Source organism: Stegodyphus dumicola, chromosome 6 (genome assembly GCF_044657685.1).
Source record: "Stegodyphus dumicola isolate Sdum_Otavi_A_Nest chromosome 6, ASM4465768v1".
Taxonomy (NCBI): Eukaryota; Metazoa; Arthropoda; class Arachnida; order Araneae; family Eresidae; genus Stegodyphus; species Stegodyphus dumicola.
The window spans coordinates 49,035,544-49,061,497 of NC_140773.1; the positions used below are offsets into that span (position 1 = coordinate 49,035,544).

The 25,954-nt window shown below is 33.1% G+C and overlaps 1 protein-coding gene across 3 annotated transcripts in view; it reads left to right on the top strand.

Annotated features, from left to right (window-relative positions):
- The first annotated feature begins 418 nt into the window (after positions 1–418).
- The window catches only part of cert (ceramide transfer protein), a 61,644-nt gene continuing 36,108 nt past the window's right edge, over positions 419–25,954 (top strand). For 2 of the 3 annotated variants that reach the window (XM_085818295.1, XM_085818297.1), the window contains exons 1-5: positions 419–744; positions 10,419–10,538; positions 11,975–12,224; positions 15,627–15,713; positions 25,351–25,526. In XM_085818295.1, coding sequence (XP_085674421.1) covers positions 517–744; positions 10,419–10,538; positions 11,975–12,224; positions 15,627–15,713; positions 25,351–25,526 — 861 coding nt within the window. In that variant the 5' untranslated portion in view covers positions 419–516. The remainder of the gene's footprint in view (positions 745–10,418; positions 10,539–11,974; positions 12,225–15,626; positions 15,714–25,350; positions 25,527–25,954) is intronic. The other variant, XM_085818296.1, reaches the window with a different exon arrangement.

Consider the following 25,954-nt stretch of genomic DNA (forward strand, 5'->3'; position numbering starts at 1 on the left):
AATTACCGAAAATGGCCTTAGACATAAAACTGAACTATCTGATAAAAATTCTATGTAATAATATGCCAGCATTGAAAGAAACAATCAACCTGATAAGAAAAAGCTGCAACTTGTTTTGAAAATGAGGCGTAAAAGGTTACCAGCGAGAATATTCCGTTTGGCATCGGTTGTACCATTATTGCCGACTTTATCGCTTGCGCCGGCAAAACGGAAAAGTACCTAATATTTATATACATTCTGATGATGCTTTTAAAAACATAAAATATTTAGATTAATTGATGTTCATATTATAGGGCAGAGTAAATTTTGCTCTAAAGCAGTGAATGTAATATATTGTTACAGAATGTCATGGCTCAGTAAGGCAAAGCAGGTTTAGGGTTGCCATATTTGGTGAGAGATTGTCCATTTGGTGATGTCCTCACCTCTGAACAGAAAATACCTTTTAATTCTCAGATAAATGTTTTCACAATAAATTAGCTTTTGATCTTTATTTCTTTCTTTTAACTGAAACGAAAAATGTCTGATGATCATAGTGTGAATCTCAGTGAAGATGAGGAAGATATTGAAAATGGCTTTACTCAGCCGGAATTACATGGAACTCTTAGCAAATGGACAAATTATATCCATGGATGGCAAGATCGGTACATAGTTTTGAAAGACGGTACATTAGCATATTATAAATCGGAAGATGATACAGCGTATGGATGTCGTGGCGCCATAAGTATCTTTAAAGCTGTCATTAAGGTGAGTCAAATGATATTTTGTTGGGATAGTATTTTCATATCGAAATATGTGACATTGTTTTTAGGAAGCATCTACTGTGCTGGTTGTTTTTAGGAAGCATCTACTGTGCTGGTTGTTTTTAGGAAGCATCTACTGTGCTGGTTGTTTTTAGGAAGCATCTACTGTGCTGGTTTCGCTGTTTGTACTTCAGTATTTTTCTGCAATAGTTAGTGAGAATTATATTTCTGTGTTATTAAAGTCCAAAATCTTCATTTTTTATGTAAATAAGTATAAATAGTGACTTTGAGTAAATATCGCTTTTGTGTGTTGTTATAAAAGAGTATTGTTAGCTGTAGTTCTTGTGAATTTTGCTAAGGTTGCATCTCTGTTATATTTTCCATGGGCACAAATCCCATAATCTTATTACTGTCCTCATCTGCTGAAAGTCTTTGATTGCGCCAAGTTTCATTTTAAATTGTGTTGGACATAATGTGTAATTTTATTGAGGAGGAATATCCTAGGAAACTGACAGCAACATGTTAGCGTGAGTCATCAGCATTTTGTTGTTATGTAACCTTTAATTGCTTATGAAAGATATTTTACTCATTAACAGTGCATACGAAGTAATAGTACTTCATACTAAAGAAACCAAAATTATGACAGGATATGATGTAACACTTTTTAATACATGCCACATACTTCCATAGTGTTGATATGAGCTCCGTTTTCCAAATCCTTAAAACTCGCAGCGTAATTTACCGAGAAGTGAACAAAGCCATTTAAATCTTCATTTACGCACCAGTCAATTATTATTTCCCAGTCGTTCTAAAGTGTACAGAAACTTCAGATTAATCGTACCACCAGCAGGCATTTTACAATGTAAAGCACAAAATAAACAATGTACTTCCAAACCAACATCCAACACACAAATAAGCCCTTACAAATATTTTCCCATCTGTCTTAAATTGTGTGTTCAAAGCGTGGTTTTTGCAAGTGCGAGAACTGCGTTTTTTTTAAACATTTTAGGCTTTAATATCGAAATGTAGACAATTTAGATAGTAATATGGCACCGTGGAGTTTCTCGCCAAAAATATTTGGCAAGAAATTTGTTGTCAAGCGAAGCCGTATACAAGAATAGTTCTAAAGTAAATTTACGGGTACCCCTTGGCGGTACATAGATACCGAGTTTGTGTAATTCTATTACTTGTTATTGTGGTTTGTGATTTAAATATTTGATACTAAGTATTTGTAATGCTTGCGGTATGAATTCGTTGGTGACGTGTATAATGTAATAGATGATTTAGAGGTAAAAGTTTTTGGATATTTTATTTATTTTATATGTGGAAATGTTCATATTTGTAAAGGGTAAATACTTTTTCACGATCAGATAATTTCATATATGTTCTTTTTACCAGGTTTAAAGATTGAGAAAATTGTCATGTATTTTCGTGAAATTTTTCTAATTTATGAGAAAAAAGCAGTGTACATGGATATAGTGAAGAGTGCGCAATGCCATTTTTGTGCAATTCTGGGATGTTTTTTTAAGTAAAAATAAGTCGGCGTGTACATGGTTTATGTGTATGTGTTATTTTGAAAAACGCGTAAGGAGTATGGTATTGTGCACTTCTTCCCAATTTTGCAGTGAATATTTGTCATGATTAAGCAGTTTTGTTTGATAAAATTTCTAGCATAAGTGTAATTCGGCTAGTAGATCGTTGGAAGAAGTGTTCAGTAGATAAAAAGAAAAGAAACATGTCTTTACTTCGTGGAGACAAAATGGCGGCGGGGAAAAAAAAATAGAGGGTTGCTGTAGGAGAGTTGGTTGCCAAATTTTTGCCAAAAAATCGCCAAGTTACCATAATGTAAAGATCAACCATAGATTTGAATGGGTTTGTAGAAAGGTTCAGATGGTCACTATGTGAGGCGTTCGATCAGAAAGAGTACCTGGTTTGAAAAAGGTCATTTGAATATGATTGATATTTTGATTTTTACGTGGCTCTGGGTGTACAAACGAACTCGAAAATCATGGTAAGTGAATATTCGCTTTTGGTAGTGCTTAAATGTATAACATGTTTTTCTTTGTTTATGTTATTTTATTGTTTGGTTTAAAATGTATTTTATTGAGATTATGTATGTTTTGTTTGCCTATATTGAAGAATTTGGTGTTCCTTTGACTTTTTAAGAGAAAATATATCGATGTGTACATGGACAAAGTAAAGGGAGTGCGCAAAGCAAGTTTGTGCAATTCTGGGATTTTTTTTAAAATGAAAATAGGTCGACTTGTACATGGATAAAGTTAAAAGAGTGCGCAATGCCATTTATGTGCAATTCAGGGATTTTTTTAAGTGAAAATAAGTTGATGTGTGCATGGATACCGAGTTTGTGCAATTGCTCGTCTTGTTATTTTGGCATCGCCGCTTCGCAAGCCAAAATAACTAGTCTAAGAATTGCACAAAATCGGTATCCATGTACCGCCAAATTTCGCTAAGGGGTACCCTAAACTATACTTTTACCTACATTTTAAATCAAACAATGAAATAACATAAAAAGGAAATTCATCTTTGCACTATACAAAGGAAATATCCACTTACCTTATTTATGTCTTCAGTCATGTCTTAGTCAAACAAAATTTCTGAATATGTCTTCAGTCAAACAAAATTCCTGAACAGCATCAAAAACTTCCTAAAATTATCTGAACTAGAATCTGTATACTGGCATAGCCACATTAAATTCACAAAATAAGAGTAAAAAATATCCTCTGTAGTGTCGCTAGTCCGACCATACGCACTTCCTTCCTACAAACAGGACATGTAATAATGGCTTCTAAGTAAACCTTCATTTACATACCAGTGAATTAATGCTTTTTTCCCCGTTCGTTCTAAATTGTATAGAACTTCAAATTAATCTTATCATATTCAGCCATTTTACCGTGTAAAGCACAAAATAACAACATATTTATCAAAAATCTGACGCACTTTCCATACCTTTTTCCTAATTCAAATTGACCGCAATCATGCAACCAATTACATCGTAATAGAGTTTTCATAACATTCAACTATTCAGGTTAACATAAATAAACCACCACTTGGCAATAAATGAAACAACAACTTGGCAATAAATGAAACAACAGCGCGGCGGTAAATGAAACAACTTCACGATAATACAAAGGGTACCCTTCTCTCTAGTCTAACCATCCATGCGTTATAGCAGAGGTCATCAAAAATTTTTTTGAATGACAGATTATAAAAATTTTTAACTTGGCCACATAGTAAACTTGATAACTGATTAGATATTTACATATGTAACAGCTTATCTTATTGTTCATAGAACAATGAAAAAAGTTTCAAAATTTTCTGTTAGGAAGTGACATTTTTATATAATATTTGGTACTTTTCCATTTCGCCGGCGCAAATCTCGCCAAGCAGACTTTATTGGCGACAACACATTGTATACACATAAAAAATATTTAAAAAATTTTAGTTCTAAGAATTCTCTTTTTGAAGGCATAAACATTTTAATATCGTTTAAAAATTTACAAAAAGCCAATAAATAAAGACAATAAATTTGTAAAAAGACATTAATTTAAGAATTTACTATGCTTTCATGGTTCAACATACTAATTCGCCGGTTCATATCACGTGACCCCAAGCGATCTCATCACACGTAAACTACTCTACAAAAATCTAATGCTCTCAGTAATTATCTGCATTAATTTCAAGTTAAATCTTAATTTGGAACACAAGTTTAAATGCAAGAAATATTTCAATGCGTATGAATAGCTTACTCAGAAATTATGTAAAACTCCAGTGCTTAACTTCACTAATGCATTCTCATTAGAATTGATGAATTTAACCCTTGACTTTCCTTTTCTATATTTTCGGCTTCGGGTAAGCGCTGTGATTGCATCCTAATTAATTACCGAAAATGGCCTTAGACATAAAACTGAACTATCTGATAAAAATTCTATGTAATAATATGCCAGCATTGAAAGAAACAATCAATCTGATAAGAAAAAGCTGCAACTTGTTTTGAAAATGAGGCGTAAAAGGTTACCAGCGAGAATATTCCGTTTGGCATCGGTTGTACCATTATTGCCGACTTTATCGCTTGCGCCGGCAAAACGGAAAAGTACCTAATATTTATATACATTCTGATGATGCTTTTAAAAACATAAAATATTTAGATTAATTGATGTTCATATTATAGGGCAGAGTAAATTTTGCTCTAAAGCAGTGAATGTAATATATTGTTACAGAATGTCCAGGCTCAGTAAGGCAAAGCAGGTTTAGGGTTGCCATATTTGGTGAGAGATTGTCCATTTGGTGACGAAATCGGTGATATGCCATAGACAGAGAATCTTCTGGAACAAATTCTAAGGTACTATTCCGTTTAGAGGGCCGTAAAAAAATTGCGAAAATGTATGCGCAAAAGCGCCAAATCTAGCAAATGCGCCCATTTAACAGTGCGCCAAATCTAGCGTACGCGTTGATTTCAGATTATGGAAGTTTATATAGTTCTATATTTCTTAAGATGCCACTGAAATACTAGTTTAATTTTTAAATCCTTTTTTTTTTTTTTTATATATATATATATATATCCTATGGATTTAACAATTTGGGAATTGACCATGACAAAAAGTCGACAATAGAATTTTGGGTAAAGTGCAGAATCACCCACTGCTTGATGCGTTTTTAAGAATTGCACATACTCGGTATCAATGTGCACATTGACCTATTTTCACTTCAAAAAAAATCCTAGAATTGCACAAAAACGGCACTGCGCACACCCTTGACTTTATCTATGTACACATCAACCTATTTTCACTTAAAAAGTAAAAGGAAATTGACAAAAATCCAATTGTTTTTACTCTTGTAAAAAGCGGCAAGCAAATAAGTGAGTGATTCTGCACTTTACCGACAATATGTTTAAAGAAAAAACATCATTCATTATAGAAAATTACGTTTGAACAACCAACGAGATGAAATTATGCTTTAGCGATAAGTCGGTAGCGAAATAGCGATGCAGGCATCCATTCAGTTATGTTTAGCAATTTTTATATAAATTATAGTAATGATCTGAAATAGTTATTTACTGTTATGCTTCCATTCAGTCGTGTTTAGCCTTTTTCATATAAATTATAATAATAAAAAAGTATTACAGTCAAAAGTCGTTAAGTCGGACCTTAAAGCTAAAAACTTTCTGCGCATGCGCCGCGTTGACACATGCGCATAGGCATTTACGCGTGCCCGTAAGACCTTTATGACTGCGCATATGCGTGTGCGCAAGTGCAAAATACGTTTTCGCGTGCACGCTAAAATTATCTGATTATCTATTTCAGTTAATGTTGATGATTGTGTTGTTCCTTAATCTTCGAATTGGATCCGGTTTATTATTTTTTGCAGACTGTAAGAGCAATTTTATAAAAGTAAACTTGAACTTTTGATTATGTCAAATAGAATTTCCGATGCTGGAGCTCCCAAAGGATCTACAAAGCGAAAGTATGTTTCGATGTCCATCAAACAAAAAGTGGAATTGCTGCAAAAAATGGATAAAGACATGAAGAAGGTGACAGAGAGGTTAGTGAAAACGAAAAAATTTCAATTGGCAAGTTAGTCGGTATTCTCGGCACAGCAATTACCGGACTTGAACAGCGGAACTTTGTAACTGAACAAGAAATTATGATTGTTTATAGAATTAAAGAGAAAGTATTATCACATAAAATGAAGCAACTTAAACAACTTACATTGAAAGAAATGTTTAATAAAGTAAACAAATAAATATTAAGCTTTCTTTTTTTTTTTTTTTTTTTTTTTTTTTTTTGTGTAAATTTTGATACTCTTTAGATCATAATTGTTCTTTATTTCATAAATTACGGTTTCATATTTTTAATTTTAGAATTTCTGCATGCCATCTTATGAGATTTAAACTGATGATCTATAATCCGAAATCACCAAAGTCCCGATGAGTCCAGATTAACGACTTTTGACTGTATATGAAATTAACCTTTCATCTAAATTAAAACATCAAGCTTAGATAGTTATTTACTGTTATACTTCCTTTCTTGCCACAATTATTTTTGGCAGCATTGGCATCAACAATAGTTTGGCGATTTTTTACGCCCCTCGAAACCAAATAGTACCAGATATTTACATATGTAACAGCTTATCTTATTTTTCATAGAACAATGAAAAAATTTCAAAATTTTCTGATAGGAAGTGACATTTTTATGTAATATTTATGTACATTCTGATGATGCTTTAAAAACATAAAATATTTAGATTAATTAATGTTCATATTACAGGGCAGGTTAAATTTTGGGTTAATCTTTGGATTATGGTAACTTGGCGAAAATTTGGTGACCAACCCTGCTACAGCAACCTGCTAGTTTTGTTTTTGGATGCCATTTTTTTTTCATTAAGTAAAGGCTTTTTTTTTTTTTTTTTTTTTTACTCAACATTTTTTTCCAACAATCTGCTAGCCGAATTAAGCTTATGTTAGAACTTTTATGGAACAAAAGTGCTTAATCATGACGAAGATTAGGTGCGAAATTGGGAGAAAGTGCAGAATCGCCCACTGCCTGCCACGTTTTTAAGAATTGCACATACACGGTATCATCCATGTACACATCGACCTATTTTCACTTAAAAAATATTGCAGAATTGCACAAAAATGGCATTGCGCACACTCTTTACTTTATCCATGTACTCTACTAAAGTCCTAGCTAGTAACCTTTATCGCCTTACCAAAATGTCGCCAAACTACCTGTTACCATATTCGAAAGATAGCCAAATTTTACTATAAAGCAGTGAATGTAATATATTGTTACAAATCGTCCAGGCTTGGTAAGGCGAAGCATGTTTAGGGTTGCCATATTTGGTGAGAAATCGTCCATTTGGCGATGAAATCGGTGATATGCCATAGACAGAAAGAGAACCTTCTGGAACAAATTCTTACTGGTTTAACCTAGAATGTCCTCAAACACAAGCCAAAAGCTATATAAACCTTACTGCTGTGCAGAGAGTCAGTCAGCGAGTGCTCAGTGCCTAGTCGAGTCAGTTAAGAGAGTGTGCCTCGTAGTCTGGTGCCGATTTGGTTGTCGAGTGCATTGAGAGAATCTCTTATTTGCATCGTCGAGTTTTATCTTGAGTGTATTGAGCTCCGTGAATGACTGAGCAGAGTTGGCAGCTGTACTTTGGTGCTTTGCCGTCAGGTTGTATCCCCTATTATACACTGGTGTGCAAAAATTAAGGACGAGGCGGTTTTTTCAATATAACTTTGTTCAAAAGCTTTCCAAATCAACACATTTAATACTGTAAGATCCCCAATACGTAAGGACATGAGTAATGTAAGCAACACTTACTAAAAGAGAAATCAGAGGGATAAAAAGAAGCTTTATTGAAAAAGTAGCATGGAGCGCAATGCGACTGAAGGCCGAAACATCCCTGTGATGGGTGTCCAGGAAGAAACATCGTGTCTTTAATAGGGGATATGATCTCCCCTGACTGCTAGGTAGGTTTCACAGCGTCTGCCCATGCTGAGAATGAGGGTGTCAATGAGTTGTTGAGGCATTGCTGCCCATTCATCTTGCAGCGCCAATCGAAGCTCCTGAATCGTTACTGGTGGTAAGGTACAAGCTGCCAAGCGTCTGCCTAGAAAATCCCATACATGCTCGATGGGATTGAGATCGTGCCAGCCAATCCATACGTTCAATATCTTCACTCTGTAAGAGCTGTTCGGCAGCTACTGTGCGATGACATGGTGCATTGTCGTCCTTGAAAAGGAACTGCAGACCCATAGCGCCTCTAAAAAGACACACATATGGAAGAAGAATGTCGTTACAATAACGGGTCCCGTTGACTGAATCTGCGTCGAAGATGTGAAGGTCTGTACGACTACCAAGCATGATGCCTCCCAAAACGAGAACACCGCCACCGCCATACTTGTCCCTTTCAATGATGTTCGAGGGATGATTGCGGCTTCCCTGCTCTCTCCAGATGAATATGCGATGAGAATCGCTACTCAGACCGAATCTGCCCTCATCTGTAAAGAGTACTCGTCCCCATTCGTTGTCTCTCCAATTTCGGTGTTCCCGGCACCACAGAGAACGCCTTCTCCGATGGGCAGGCGTTAGAGGTACACACCGTACAGGGCGTCGTGCAAACAGGCCACCACCGTGCAGTCTTCTGGCCACAGTAAAACGCGATGTGTCGTGTGTGTAGCAATTTCACCCGCTGTCTGCCGCATGTTTCTTCTGGCCTGTAAGGCAATATACCGGTCATCAGCGGGTGTGGTTCCTCATGGACGACCACTACTAAACCCCCGGATAGCTGTTCCTGTAGTTTGAAATTGTCTCCAAAGTCGTGAAACGATGCTGTGAGCAATTCCAAACTCTGCAGTCACACTGCGGCCTTCCTCCAACTTCCCAAAGATTGACCTCGGATAAAAGCATCCAGATGTCGTCTAACAGATTGATTATTCGCCATTTCTCGCTGAGGCAGCAACTCTGTGTGATTTTAACTGCTATACGGCATGCAATCTCTTTGATAGAAATACTGATCTTACACCCCGACAACATGCTTTATACTACTCAGACACTCCCCCATTACGTCTACCTGCATATCTGCGCATGTGCTACCGTTCATCACCTTACTTAATCTCCTGATTGGTCTTTCTGTCCGCTCTGCCTCTTCGTTCAGCTGATATGCTAATTTTTCGACTTCGTCCTTAATTTTTGCACACCAGTGTAGTCTGAAGGCTTTGTTGCTGATTGCTTCAGCATGTTTATAGTAGTTTTTCGACATCAGTAATTCTGTAAATGTGATTTTGGAGCTGCCCTTAGTAATACTGGCTAATAAATTATGTTTCGATACTTCATTAAATGCTATCGGCATTATTCACTCCAAATGCACAAACCCTTAAGAAGAAAAATACGTAACACTATATATTTTTTGGAGGGCTGAGATAATAAGCTGACTTTTATTACTAATGCCTTATATATATTTTTATTATTATTATTATGAATATATTACATTGGAATGAAACATTCCATTCTAAGTGTTCCTTAATTTTGTACAAGTTTTGAATATTATTTTATTTGCTTAGTGTTATAATGACAATGTATATTGTACTTTTTTGGCACAGCTATTTTAGCATCGCATAATAAATATAATACTTTTTTTTTTTTTTTTTTAATTATGTGACAAAATAATTCACATTCCATTCTGCTTTAAAAGCATGACCTTCAAAGTCCACTTTTTCTTCTCTTACTTGGTTTTGAAAGTGACATGGTAATAAATCAAATGAACAAAATATCACGGAGCATTTTAACAAACAATGCCACCTGTGCTGCTAAACCAAAACTGAAAGAACTGGTAACACTTACTTGCAGTATTAAACAACAGAATGCAAATGTTGTAAGTCATGGACACTCATTATTCACAGCTTCTCAGCACAGCCATCAGCTGTTGTATTACTGTTCATAATTTGATTTTCTTTTTTAATTTTGCCACGTAAAAAACAATATTAATTTTTAGGCTTGATTGACAGATCAAGCCTAAAAATAGTTTAATAGTTTGTTGACCCCTTCTTTAATCATTTAGACAAGCTCTATAAATTAAAAGTTATTCATTTAATATTTATATATTATATAAATGTAATTTCTTTGCCATGTGACTAAATGTTTTATTTAATTACAGCCTCATGAATTTGATGAATGTCGTTTTGATGTAAGTGTCCATGATTGTGTATGGTACCTACGAGCTGAGTCACCTGAAGAGAGAAATCGGTGGGTGGACACATTGAATGCATACAAGGTAGTAAGTGCCATTTCCTTGTTTTCTGTAGATGTAATTTGCAGGTATAATAAAGAGCTATTCCCTTTATAAGGCTTATAATATTCTAATGGTACTAAAAGATATTACTTGCATGGATCTGAAAACTTGTTTTAAGTACTTGTGTTTTATTCTTGATCAAAAGCATTTTAAAGTACAAAAAATGACAGTAAGTTGCCGATAAATGTCTTCCTGTTGCAACCATGCCATTATCCTTCAGTATGTTCATTCAAACATGTGTTTACATATACTGTCAGTCTTTTTTTAATTTCAGTTTATTTTCTTGAATGTAAATAATTCACTAAATAGGAAAATGGAAAGCTATAAGATATATTTACTTTCCTATTTTAACATCTATTTTAAATTGATATTCTGTGAAATAGTTAGGTAACAATTAGTAAGAATGTGAAAGGTAAAAAGCCAATCAGACTGTTTTACTTTTGTAACAATTGTGTCATAGTGCCATTAATAACCCAAATTGCCTTAGTGCATTTCTACTGGTCTTAGATAAAAGGCAACTCTTCTAATCCGAGTAATTTATCTATAAATAGACAATTTAAATAATTTTTGCATTTTTTCCTCCACTGACTTCATCATTTGAATTTTTACTGACTGTATCTTCACAGGGAAAAAAACTTCATCTTTAGTTATGAGTATTTTATATGTAGAAATCTTTTTGCAGAACTTTTCAATTTGTTCAGACATATTTTTTGTGAGTTAATCAAAAAATATTTCAGTATATTTCTTCTTTACTGTTAACTTACACCTTTATGAGAATGATGTTGAGATAATAAATAAATGATCTTTTTGGCCATTTAATATGTTAATAACTTAAAGAAATTTTTTAGCTTTGCTGCTGATTTGCAGCTTTCTGTCAAATGATGTAATTCAAAAGAATTAATTTGTCAGAAACTGTTTTGAATGATTTTTAATGAGATCCAACAATTTTACATTTTTTGCTGGTACTTACATATTGACATACACCTTGGTGCAGTTTAGCGATTTTGTACAGAAGAAAAAGATAATTTGGTATGTTTTGGGATTTCAGTTTGCAAGGGATATGGTTACCTGAAGAACTGTTATGTGCGTGGTTCCCAGAGTTTGTCAACTTTTTTCAACTAGAATTTAACGGAACAACTTGTCAACAACTAGAATTTAACGGAACAACTTGTCGAAATTCAGCGAGTTCTACCAAGGTGGTTGGGATAATACATAAGTACCTTATTATAATTGGTGATGTGAACAGTTCTAATGATAAATGAAAAAATGTCTACATTTAAATAAATGTTCAAATTGTGATTTTTTTTTTTTTTTTCTTTTTTTCTTTTTTCTAGAATTGTTAATTATCTTTAATAGTGATTTTCCTTTCCTCCCTTCTTTTTTGAAAACATGAATGTTTAATTTTTAAATTTCTTTAATAGATTGATTCTGCATATGGTAGTGAAAACAGTCTCAGACGTCATGGTTCTGCTGTGTCTGTCGGTTCTACTAGCCTTTCAAATGCCAGTATATCATCTTTTAAAAAAGCCCGTGGATTAAGAGAAAAATTGGCTGAAATGGAAACATTTAAGGATATTTTATGTCGTCAAGTAGATACTCTCCAGAGTTATTTTGATGTCTGTGCTGAGATGCTAAATGTTGATGAGAGCCATAAGGATAATGATGTTCACAGTAAGAGCTAAACAGTTAATTCAACTTGATGTTTATGTATAAGAATTTCACAGTTTTATGTATTCTTTCCTATCAAATATGCTGTTGTTTATCATCATTATAGGTGTAAAATGTTGAGTTGTCGGGGAAACTGTTTCCGCATTCTTTTTACATTAGAATAAAAAAGTTTTTTATGCAAATAAATAATTCTATTTGCATAAAAACATCAGGCATAATGCATCAGGCGGTAAGATATCTAGCACTGTCCCTCAAGTCTTAACTATATGGGGGAATTTATTTATTCAGAACTCTGATAAGCCTTAAGCATGTGCAAGAAATAGACATAAATATAATAAATAACTAAACTAATACAATTCAGGCTTAATTGTCTCGGTGTCGATAGAAGCATGATAGAATTTAACGGAACAACTTGTCGTTAGTCGCCAAGCTCATGAGGCATAGCCAAATATGTATAGTAAAGGATAGCTAAATATGATGATGATAGCCGCTAATTTTAAAATCATGAATGGCGAAAACTGTAATGTTGTTCTAGATCTAGAAAATACCGCTACCGGTAGTGAAGAAAGTGACAGAGAACTTACTGAAAACCAGAAAATTTCAATTGACAAGTCATTTGGAAATCTTGAAACAAAAGAAAAACTAAACAAAACAACTTGCATTGAAAGAAATGTTTAATAAGGTAAACAAATATTAGTTTTTTTTTAATAAATTTTAATACCCTTTAGATCACAAATACTTTATTATTTCATAAATCACGATTTCATATTATGAAGCTTGAACCATAGTCTTCTTCATTCAGTGTTGCTGTGAACAATCTATTTTTATCACCTGTTACTAGTGGTGTCAAAAATGGATCATTTTGATTGTGTTTCAGAAACAAATGACATATGTTGGTGTGCTGTTTTAATTGAATTTCATTTTGTAGGATTTCAATACTGAGCTTTTTCAAATGGTCACCAGTGTTAATGTACTTTTATGATGATTAGCGTAAGTCAGTGTATGTAACCAGCAATCATCAGTCTCAGTATGCTCTACCAGATTGTGAATCACTTATTAAGAATTATAAATATATGATTCGTATATGATAGAGAACAGAAAATTCACCAGAATGAAAATTTTCAAACTAATTCTGGAGTATCATGTTATTACGTCATCACCATGTATGCAGAGTCGTAGCTAGGGTTTTCAGCGCCCAGGGACAACTGAAGATTTTGCATCCCTATTGCTTGCCAAGGATAGAAAACATTTAATTCTAAAATGTCGTAACATCAGTTTGGCGTCGCTTGGATTCTGCGCCCGGGGACAGATGCCCCCCTCTAGCTACGCCCCTGCATGTACAGTACAAATTGTTTTATGAGCATCTGCAGCTGTTATTCTCGCAGAAAGGAAAAAACTACAAAATGTGATAAAAACATTGTTTTTTATCTTTGATCCTACAACATAAAAAACTATATAAAATATGTATACATTCCATGATTATGGTAAATATTATTTAAAATGTGTACTTAAAATACATCAGTTGTTATAATTTACTCGTATCTTACAGAAACATGCTGTAGTTAGGGGGCAGGTGAGACATAGACTAATCGGATATTGTCCGGATCCCGCAACTATTTGAACTCGTACTCCGTAATCAATATAAAGTACATGGCCATACAAGGGCCATGTAGTTTGCCCTTGTATTAGTTAGGGGGACAAAAATATCAAGCTTGAATATGTTATTAGATAATAATGTATCAGTATCTTCATTTGAATGCATTGCCTACATAATGTGGCGTGGTATGAATACTTTTAAAACTATTGATATTATTGTGAACTCAAACTGATCGCTTCACTTTGTATAAGAAAATTTTCTGAAATTTTAGACTTTTAGAATATGCTTAGCTGCTCGCCTCCCCCCAAAGTTTATTAGAGTTACAGATTTAAAAAATGAATAGGAGATTAAATGTGGTTTAAATTGTTTTTTTATATAGCTCTATTTTACTGTTCTTAACCATAGAGAATTTATTCATCCGACGTTGGTACATTTATGTTAAAACTAAAGATTGATGGCAGAGATCAGGTGTGATGCAATTGAAATCATATAGCCTTGTGATTTCAATTGAACCATAAATATTATCTTGATTTTCAAACTTAAATTTATCTTGGTTTTTGGTAGTTGTAAACAGATATGCTAGGATTAGAAGCCTGGGAATGAATACTCAAATTCATAAATTTAGCTGAAAGATGAACCTTGAATGAAATTTACAGATGCTTATAATTGTGGCTGTTTGAAATATTGTCTTGATTTTCAAACTTAAATTTATCTTGGTTTTTGGTAGTTGTAAACAGATATGCTAGGATTAGAAGCCTGGGAATGAATACTCAAATTCATAAATTTAGCTGAAAGATGAACCTTGAATGCAATTTACAGATGCTTATAATTGTGGCTTTTTGTATTAAGATATCAAAAATCAATTTTTTTCAATAAAATTCTTAAAATTTTCTGTCTAAAAAGAATTTACTGTGCTTTTTACAAAAATCTATAACTGATTTAGTGTGATTCTATATATTTGAGAGTGTATAGTATAATTTTTAATCATGATCATCCTTTTGATCAGTCATTTATCTACAGTCAGTGCAATTTTCTGCATTCACTTTGTTATAAGGGAAAAGATACTAAATTTGAGAATTTTTACTTAAATATTAAAAAATTATAAATTGTATAAAATAAAATTAAAGAATCCAGTTTATCATCTATTGTGTTATAAGTTTAATGAGAATTCTCAGTGTTATTTTTATGCAGATTCATAGTTTTAGTTTTTTTTAATATTTAAAAATTTTATATATATTATGAATAGGAAAAAGTTTAAAATGTTTTAATTGCTTTTATCATTGCAAATTTTAAAATTGCATTGTTTATCATTGAAGAAATTATGATAAATTGATGCAGTAAGGGTAATATAAATGTATAGTAGGAAGATTTATATTTCTAAAGCTTAAAACTATGTGCAAAATCTGAACCTCTGTTGCTAATTTTAGTATTTAATGTAAAGTAGATTTTTGTATTATTTAACGATATAGCTTATGTTATCACTCTGACTATGTCAGCAACATGCTATGTCATTATCAAATTTATCTAATCTTTTATCTTATCTCAGTGCTAAACTTTTATCTTATCTCAGTACTAAAGTCTTCTCTGGTAAAAGTAATTGAAGTGTGATATGTTTCTTTTCTTGGTTTATATTAATTGATTAGACTTTATTTTGAGTTTTATACAAGGCTTTTTTCATTGCTTTTCTTTTGGAATGTATATATACATAATTAAGATTTAAAAAAATTAGGTTATTGTTATCTGACTTTTCTAAATATATGTAAAGCTGATAAAGTAATTTGTTAAGAAAAAGAATTTTTTTTTTTTAGTGGATGACATTGATGAAGATTATGATGAAAGTGCTCGGGACATAATTGAGCAGCGAAATCATGAATCTCCTGCTCATCGTTTTAAAGGTGAGTTCCCCTCCTAAACAATTATTTTATAAAGCTTGACATTTCTTTAAGTATGTATTTTTATTTTATTACCCATGGTTTAATCTTTGTTATACAGAATTGTAGGATAATCTTATAATTGTCATAAAATAGAATAGCAGTAAAAAGAGTTAGTGTAATTTTTTATTAATTAATTCTGTGTATTTATAAGTGAAGCATTTATTAATTTATTTATTTAAAAAATTCAATTTAGGGTTTTGTTAGGAGGATGATTTGAAAAGAATGTGGAATTTTATTTAGGATTGAGTCCAGAGTGAAATACCAGACTTCGGTGTTCTCGAAAAAGAATTTGTAAATTTAAAAAAAAAAAAAAAAAAGAAGGCATTAAAAATAGAATTAAATTAAAAAAATAAGTTAGGACCTAAAATTGTAGCACAAAATCAGTAGAAATTTTGCTTTTTGCTTTGCCTTCTCTTCAGTGTTGAATGAAATTGATTTGTGCACTGAGAGTTCTTTGAAGATGATGGAAGTATGGAGCTGTAAAATGTATAGCTTCTGTGTTGAAGTATTGCTAGGAAAGAGTTTGTAGGATGACACTAACATTAAAAACCAGGTATTGTAGTAATAATAATAATCTTATTTAAAAAATACTCTTTCATTAATTTTTTTTTTTTTTTTTTTTTTTTTTAACATTCAAATAAAAAAACATGACAAAAAACCAGGGCTGTGGAGTCAGAATGAGTCAAGTAGATTTTGGGATAAAAGGAGTCTGAGCTGGAGTCGCTAAAAACAGGTCGACTCCGACTCCAGTTTTTGTTGTACAGGTTGAATTTGAAATGAAATTAAAATGAATTGAAAAAATAATGATAAGATGAATTATTATTTTTATTTATGGACTGCATACATTAATAAATAGTTATTTTCTATTTTATTGACGTATTAATAAATAAATATAAGGGAGAAGGATGAATGTGATATTTGCCACTAGTGATTAAATTGATTCATTTAGTTACAAATCTCACTGGCAAATTTATGTAAACAGCAATAACTCCCAAAATTGATGACATTCTTAGGAAGCGAGCAGGAAAAGGAGCAATTATTGATCAAGTAACACGATAAGGAAGTACATATTTGATGATAAAGTGTTTTTAGAATTAAGGACTTTTTTAGAAGATGTAGATAACCCTAATGTTTCACTAACAGAAAGACTGTGGCAGAATTATAAACTCTGCTTTCTACACCGTATGTAACCACAAAAAAGCTACAGTCTGAAGAGTTGACTGGAGGTGAGAATGGAAGAATGGGATGTTTGTTCTTTCTGAAATGGAGCTTTATTGCAGAAGGAATCATTTCTTCAATTAAAAAAAGAGAAACTAGTTTGCAAGAATCTTACTGAGTTCAATATATGTAGATCTGAAACACCGAATTTTCTTCGACGATGAACAATTTAAAAAGGCAAAGAATGCCATCTATGAACTTTCATTAAGAATGAAATTATTCTCAGAACAATTGGATAATTCGAATCAGGACAGTCAAACTGCAGACATTGCAACTGAGTCTCTATCATCCTCTTTAAGTGATGAATTAGATTTTGAGAAATATTTTTGGATAATATTGAAAAGGCTAAGACAAAGCGAATGAAAATAAAGAACCAAAAGCCTTTAGATATAAAAATAAAAAATTATAAACAAGATTTCTACACGACCTTTGAAGAAATAGAGAAATATGATTGTGCTTGCAAGACCTCTTTTAGGACTTATAAAAAGTCTATCCTGAAAAGTTAAAAGAAGTAGCCCTAACAGTAATAGCTCTTCCTCCTACTCAAGTTAGTGTGGAAAGTTCTCAGCTCTGAAGTTTATCAAATCGGATCTATGGCCCTTCAACAAAGAAGGTCTTGCTGAAGTTATACTGTTTCTTAGAAATAACTAATGCCAGTTTTTCCATTTCATAATAAATGCTAATTAATATAAATAATTTGCTATGCCATCATTTTTTTCCTGTAGCATCTACAGTGGATGGACAAAAATATGGAAACACCTTGTGAAATGCATGTTTGAAAAGAAAGATTGATTTTAATGAAATATATAGGTGGCGCTGGTGTTTTTGACTACTGACGCCACCTATACAACTTCGTAAATGTGCTAAACAGTTCAGTTGTTGTCGGAGTACTGTTATGTGAGGTTATCCTTGCATTATGTCAGAGTTAACAGACTTCGAACGTGGGCAAATTGTTGGAGCACGTATGGTAGGTGCTTCCGTAAGCAAGGTAGCCGAGGTGTTTAGTGTTTCAAGAGGTACTGTATCGAAGATTTATTCCGCATATTTGAAAAGCGGAAAAACATCATCTGCTAAATCACAGCGCGGACGAAAGTGTTTCCTGAGTGATCATGACAGACGATCATTAAGGGCAATTGTGACGAAAAATAAGAAGACCACAGCTGCAAAAGTTACTACTGAAATGAATGTTGTGTTACCGAACCCTGTGAGTACCAAAACAATTAGAAGGGAGCTTCATAAACAGGGAATTGCTGGCCGTGCTGCAATTGAGAAGCCACTCATCAGTGATGCTAATGCCCGTAACAGGAAAAGGTGATATTTAAGTCATAAAGCCTGGACTATAGAGCAGTGGAAGCGAGTAATATGGTCTGACGAGTCTTCTTTCACATTGTTTCCCACTTCTGGTCAAGTTTACGTCTGGAGACCGCCATCTCGAGCCTATAATACAGACTGCTTGTTGCCAAGAGTGAAACATGGCGAGGGTTCTGTTATGGTTTGGGCAGCCATATCGAGGTTCTCTGCTAGCCCCATGATAACTGTGTCAGGGCACATGACTGCCAAGACTTATGTGAACATTTTGGCCGATCAAGTTCATCCCATGGTACAAATTTTGTTCCCGATGGTGATGGTGTCTTCCAAGACGACAAAGCCCCTGTTCGCACAGCTCACATTGTCCAGGACTGGTTTTCTGAGCACGAGGATGAGTTGTCCCATCTCCCCTGGCCGCCACAGTCACCAGACCTGAATATTATCGAACCTTTGTGGTCTACATTGGAACGGAAAGTGCGTTCTCGTTATCCACCGCCAACATCATTATCTGAACTTACCACCGTTTTGCAGGAAGAATGGTATAATATTCCCTTGGCAAACATACAGGAACTGTATTTATCCATTCCGAGAAGACTGCAAGCTGTTTTGGATGCCAACGGGTTTCCTACACCATATTAAGCAAAGAAACATGTTTTTTTAAAGGTGTTTCCACATTTTTGTCCAACCCCTGTATTTACTTCTTTTATATTAAAAAATAAGCTGTAACCCATGTGTATATGTTTACATGTGAGGGAGTTGGAGTCTGTAAAATTCCAGGATTCGAAGTGGGTCATTTTCCCTACCGACTCCACAGCCCTGCACAAAACGCACTTAATGTGAACAGTGACCTTGCATTTCCTTGGAAGGTTTGGAAAAGTGAGATTTTTTATCCCGTCATTTTTAATTCCAATCAGGATTCCAGGTTCTCATCAATAAGATTTCTAAATTTGCTTTTGATAAGATTCATGCTTGAAAAAAAGATTGTTTGCATAAATATATAAAGCCAAAGACTGAAAGAACAGTTAATGCTAGTTATTTTAACTCATCATGTGAGTCAGAAATACTACTCCAGGTGTTGAAAATTATCATATCTTCCTTTTTCACTCTTTTAAAGCAGACCACTTTATCTGTGAACTAAGATCACATTTGCTTTTCTCCAGTTTTTTTCATATCAGCATAAAGGATGTGTTCAGATTTGAAATTCTGTAATTCTATGTTTTTTAACTCCAGTAATTGTATTTCAAAAGCACCAGTATCAATATTAAAGGAGGAAAGTATTTGTAAAGAAATGTAATGTTATTTAAAAATATGCAAGATTTTAAATTCATTGACAACCATTCTCTCAGGTATTTTTCAGTGTCATAATGTCCTTTGCAAAAATGTTATATTAATACGTGTTAAATTTTTAATTCTGAGGATTATATATGTTTATAATTTAATATTAAAGTAAAAATTGCCAATGGATTTTTATTTACCATCACAAATGTATTATCCAAATTTGCTGTTAGTTCTTGAATGCTTAGAGTTTTAAACTAGTACACAGCCATATTTTAAAGTGTAATTATGATGTTATTATTGATTTCAAAGTGTTAATCATTTAAGCATTATTAGTGCAGGTAAATGTGATGGTTAAAAATGCAATGTTAAAATCCATGGTATAGGAATATAGGTAGGAGTATAACAAAATGGTTATCACAGTAAAATGCCTGCAGACCATGAGCCATAAAAAGAAAACAGTTGGTTTCATATTACCCCTCTGACTGCTCAATTTGTGGACCAAAATCGCTTCCCCCACCTTCTTTTCATATTTTAAATCGATATATATATTGGAGAATGGAAAAATCCACTTTTTCTTTCTAGAAAATATTTTTTATATAGGTTTTTTAGATTATGAAACTAAGTTGCCAGAAAAACCAATTTCAGATGTTATCACTAAAAAAAAAATTTTTTTTTAATAAATTTCAGTCGAATTACGGTTAATTTCTATTTATTGCATAATATAAAAAAGTAAAATGTGTAAAATTTAAGATAATATAAAGTACTGAGGGAAAAATACTTTAGAAATGCAGTTTAGTATGATTGATTTCAAAACAGGGTTCGAGGCAAAGTCCAACTTCACAGTCTTTGCACCAGATTCAATAAATCTAATTAATAATCAATCTAATTATTAATCTAATCAATAAATCTAATTAATAATTCAATAATTTAATTAAATAATAAAGATAATCGCTAAACGTTTTCTTGCAGCCATTTGTAAGGGAAAAAAAAAAAGTGAAGTTTGAGCACTAATACCATGTGCCTTCTAACACCGCAGTTTAGTGGACAATTAACGATATCTGTTGGCCATATAATTTATTTCAGTGGTTAAACGTGGAAAAATAGGATCCGCTCCTCAATAAAGGGAGAAAAACATATGCCCGCAGGAATCGCGGGATGAGCAGATTTTGCTACATTTGAGTTGCCCGTGGAAATTGCAGGATGATCAGACAGAGGGTTAATAATGTTTTTGTATTGTATTTTTTTATCTTTGGTTAAGACGCTCGTGCGGGACGGAAGGGAATTGAAGGCAGTCACCGTACAGGATGGAGGTTTTGCATCACTAAGCATAATTTTATATATAAAAAAAAAAAAAAATCAGAAAAAAAAAAAAAAGTTTCGTTTCCTAGCTCTTATATATGTTAAAATTAGTTCTTAATAACATTTTTTTCTTTATTTTATATGAAAATATACTTAAAAAATTGCTTATCTTGTAAAATAATTTTCGGTAGCGCTATTCAAATTATTCCAAAGTTTTAAATTACTAAAACAACACATTAAAGACTATTTACAGTAAGAAGTAACAAAATGTAAAATGAAGATTGGTAAATCTCGAAGCACAGAGAAGTATCATTTTCTAACTCTTAGAAAAAGTATCACATTCTAACTCTTTAGAAAATGAATTATCACTCTCATCTGCGTTAATAAATGGTTCATTGACCAGAGGAGGGTATTCTTCCTCTGGCGCCTTTTTGCCATAATAGACTGGAGGTGAGGCTTTCCGAAATAAAAAGTGAAGAACCGGAAATATATCTGAAGGGCAATGCAAAACATAACAGTACTCCACATACTAACCCTAAAAGCCCGTACATAGTAAAGGAAAAAATAGAATAAAAAAAAAGGATTGGATATAAATCAGACACACGAATGTTTTCATTAGCATGCAGCGATTTAAAGAGCTCACCTCTGTTTACACTTTCCCTCCCTCCCCCCCCCTCGCAAGAACTGATGAGTAAAATACCAAAGTCAAGCAGAATATATCAAACTCAAGGTCAGGAACTTAAAACTGTGTTCATTTCAAAATTAATGGACATAGGATGCCATCTAGTGGCCTTCAGAAAAACGTTCCAGCTTAAAATGCGTATACGCATCACCTGTCCTCTGAATGCAATCTCTAGCGATGCGTGAATGGGACGCCCAGCTGTAAGAGACATTCTTAGGGAATTCATATATGGGACGCCCGTCCTGAAAGGGTTAATGCAGTTACTTGTTGAGTTTCTTTAAGATCATGTAGTTGGAAGTTTTGGAGGAACTGCACAATTTATATATTATTTTGCGCTTTTTCAAATATTATGAACTTAACAAAGTTAATTATGTACTTGGTTCTTAGATTTACAAAGCCTGACAAAACCTACAAATTTAAAAAGTTTGAATATTATTTAGATAATTTGAAAATTTTTTAAATTTCTACTTTCAGAGTCTTCAAACAAATTTGGAAGTAGTTACTTTAATTTAGCTGGGTTCTGCAGAAATTTTTCTGTGTAAAAAAAAAATTTTACAGTTGGAGTTGAAAAAGGATAATATGAATGTGTATGTAAATGTCCTTTAGTGTGACCTTAAATCTTAGCTTGCATATTGAATACCCAGCTTTTTTCTTTTCTTTGCTTTTTTTAAAAAAAAAAAAGCTTTAAAAAAGTATTATTGTTTCAGCTATCCCCCCCAAAAAAAACGAAAATATGTAGTTTTAAAAGGTCATAAGCACAAAAGCATATTGTTAATTGGGGATAAATACGGTCATTTATTTCAGTTTGTAAAAGTATGTTTTTCATCAGTAACTAAATAAATTGTTTTAAAAATATGTATAAAAAAGATCCTGTAATACTGGTTGACATTTTAAGTCTTTCCTCAAGTACAAGTATTTTACGCAAGATAACCATGGATGAAATGAAGTAAAATTTTAATCATTGTGTAATCTTACTATTAAAGGTTTTTAACCATTTTCATTGTAACTAAGATATTAAAACACAATCATTAAGAAATATATGCATTTATTAATATTAGAATCCTTAGTTTTTTTTGGGGGGAATGATTTTTGGTTCTTAAGAATCCTTTATTTTGGTAAAAATTTGCAAGCAGTCCTTAATTTTTCTCATTTGACAGTTCCCTCCATTTTCTGTGACTGTCATTCAAAGTAGGAATAAACATTATGAATATATAATTCAAACCATGTGGCTCTTAATGAAGTTGTCCCAAATATATGTTTGTAAGTAGTGAAAAACACTTAGTCATTCCTGAACAAAAGTTGCAAAATTCCTGATTGCTTTCTTGTGCACTCTTTTAAAATAGGCAAAGCACCATCTGTTTTCAAGTTTCTTGAACTTTAATCTTACGGAAAAATTTGACTTTCAGGAGCAAAGTTCGAACTTCATAAAGCTCACACTTCTGCTGCTTGTTATCCAGAAGCTCTTCATGGGTAAAGACATGAAAAGGGGGAGAACATTCTTCAAAAACATTTGCTGGAAGTAATTTAAATCTCTGGGGAACCACTTATTTATGTAAAGGATTCATATGCTGCTAGAAACAATGAGGTTAAGCGAAGGTTCTGTACAGGGTCTCTGTTGACACTAAAGAGGCAGTCCTGGATGTAGCGGGGGCAAAACGCTGGATCGTATTTAGTATGTTGTTCGCTAAAACAGCTCTCTAATTTTAATACAATGTTAATAGTTTTAAGGCCAAGTTTAGAAACCTCTTTTAAAAAGATCTGTGATTAATACTAAGAACCCTTTTAAAGGAACATGAGTTGAAATAAAGTACAGCCGATTACAGCTATAAATATAAGATCAGAAAGAGGCCAATAGAGGGACTCCAGACGTCACTGATAGAATCAGATTGACCCTATCAGTAAAGTCTGGACTCCCTCTATCGTTTCTTGTCTCGCTGGGGTGTATTCAAAACGAGAAATAGAACGATATCTTGTTGAAGAATTTGCCTGGCTTCCATAGCAACGTCTGCTCAGAAATGGAGAAGCATTGTAACTATTTTCTAAGACCTAATTTAAAAAATTAATCTTGGGCCATCCTAGAGAAATGAAATAATTCAAATTAATATTCATCGAGTATATACAAGACACCGACATTTTGTCTTCAAAATGAAGCAGGGCATTTAGATTTTTTTCTAGCCAGTCGGCAACTTAGGCTCACCTTTGGTTTGACTCAAAACAGTGAAGCGCATTTTGGATTTTAAAGGAATAGTGGAGTGCATTTTGGATATATATATATATTAGTTTTCAGGTCTCTTCTGTACTCTCTTTTTTTTTCCGGTTCCCCCCCCCCTTTTTTTAGATATGCTTGCTTAAGCCGGCACTTTATTTTGCAAGACATAACCATTTATTTAGGACTGTTGAGTGTAATTACGTCAATTCTTAGTTATTCTTATTAAGACAATTCAAAATATGTTTCATTAAGATTAAAAGAAACCATTTGTGTGCCAAGGGGGAGAAAAGCGGAATATAGAAAACAAGCCAAAGTTAAGACCAAACGGAGAAAACAAATTTCAGCTAAGATGAAAAAATAACTTCACAGAAGAAGTAAACCGTCAGACCCTGCCACAATTTCGGTTATGCTGAGATTCTAGATGGTATTAATATTTCTTGCAATTTGCACTACAAAACATGACTGCATATATCATCCCCAAACAATCTACAAGTCAGCATTTGAAAGAACAATCTTTTTCATCGAGATCAAACAAACAGCTGGAGGACATGAAACTATTATATAAAGATCTCTTCATTTAGATGGGGGCAGGCAGCAGAAAGACAAAAAACTAAACATTTTTTATTTATTGGACTCGTACAGTTGGTTGGTCATAGAAAAAAATTGAACGATCACCAACAATCTTTCTTAAGCAGTCAATCAGTAGCCGGTAAACATCCAGAAAACGTAAACTTCAGTCCCATTGAATGTGATGGCAGACATTTGACATTAATACAGAACATTAGTATTAGGAGCTTAGAAGAAAAGAGCTTTAGCAAGATTAACTGAGCAAGAAACGTCTAGAATACACAGAGGTGCATGATTACGTGGAAAATTCGAGTACAACAAATGAAATCGTGCTAAGGCATCGACCGCAACACTGAGCGACTCATTCACACAGAAAAGAAAAATGGAGAGAAATTATATATAGTCATGAATGTGGTACTGTATCTTTCAAGAAACTGTCGTCCTTTTCTTGGGTCTGATGAAATCCCAAGTAGCCTGTTCACAAAGTGTCCTCGACCTAATGAAGGAAATTTTCTGAATTTAATTTCTCCGCTTGCCAAACATAATTCAACTCTTAAGTACCAGTCAAAGCACCTAACAGAGGGAAAGGAATCATATTTATCAAAGACAATTCCAAATGAAGTTATTAACTTAAAGTAAATCTTTTGCTAAAACCTGAATTTAACTAAGATACAACTTGTGCATATAAAATCAAACTCTGCCACTTTGCGCGTATTAGATAACAGAAAATTGTAGTTACATATCTGAAATGCATTCTTACCAAGAGACTACATAATTTTACTTAACTAAGCTTGGCTCAGACCTCTAATGATACATGGCTAACAAAATGACGAATGTCAGAATACTAATGTGGCAGAACTGAGGGAGGGCAAGCATCATTCCCAAGAACTCTATATGTACAACTTTCAAAAACCTGGCCTTTAATAATCATACCTCGTTTTCATCTTGTTGAGAGCTAATGAAAGGAGAATTGACCATAAGATCTAAAAAAATGTGTTAATTAACATAAAATATATGTTTTAATTTTTCTCTTGTAGGTCATCCAGGTATAATTACCAAAGAACTACTTGCACAACATGGAGCCCATGCAATAGATTTCAAAGGTGAAGCCATAACATTTAAAGCTACTACAAGTGGTATTCTTAATACACTATCACATTGTATTGAGTTATTTTCTCAGAGAGAAGAAAGTTGGAAAAGGAGGTTAGAAAAGGTAACTGGTAAAGTTTACAAGCTTGTTTTGTTAAGTATTGTTTTGACTTTATACTTTATCAAAGTGATTATGAGGGCATGAATGCATTCAAATAATTTAGTGCCCTTGATCTTTGGTTTTTCATAATGAGTGTTAATATTTTTTATGCATTTTAAATTTTATACAACAGTCGTAATTATTACATTTTTCGTAATATGTATGCTTTATACATACTATGGTGTTATCATTATCTGAAATCATTAGCTGGCATAGTCTAGATTAAAAGTAATTATGTTAAACTCGTATAAAAAGCCATTAGATAAAGATTCCTAAGGGCAAGTTGGGTATTTGACACCCCTGGAGGGGTCGATGAAATTTTAGAGAGGGTTATATTCTAATATGGATAGGTTTATATTGGCATTTAAAAGAATTGCATTATTTTGGTAATT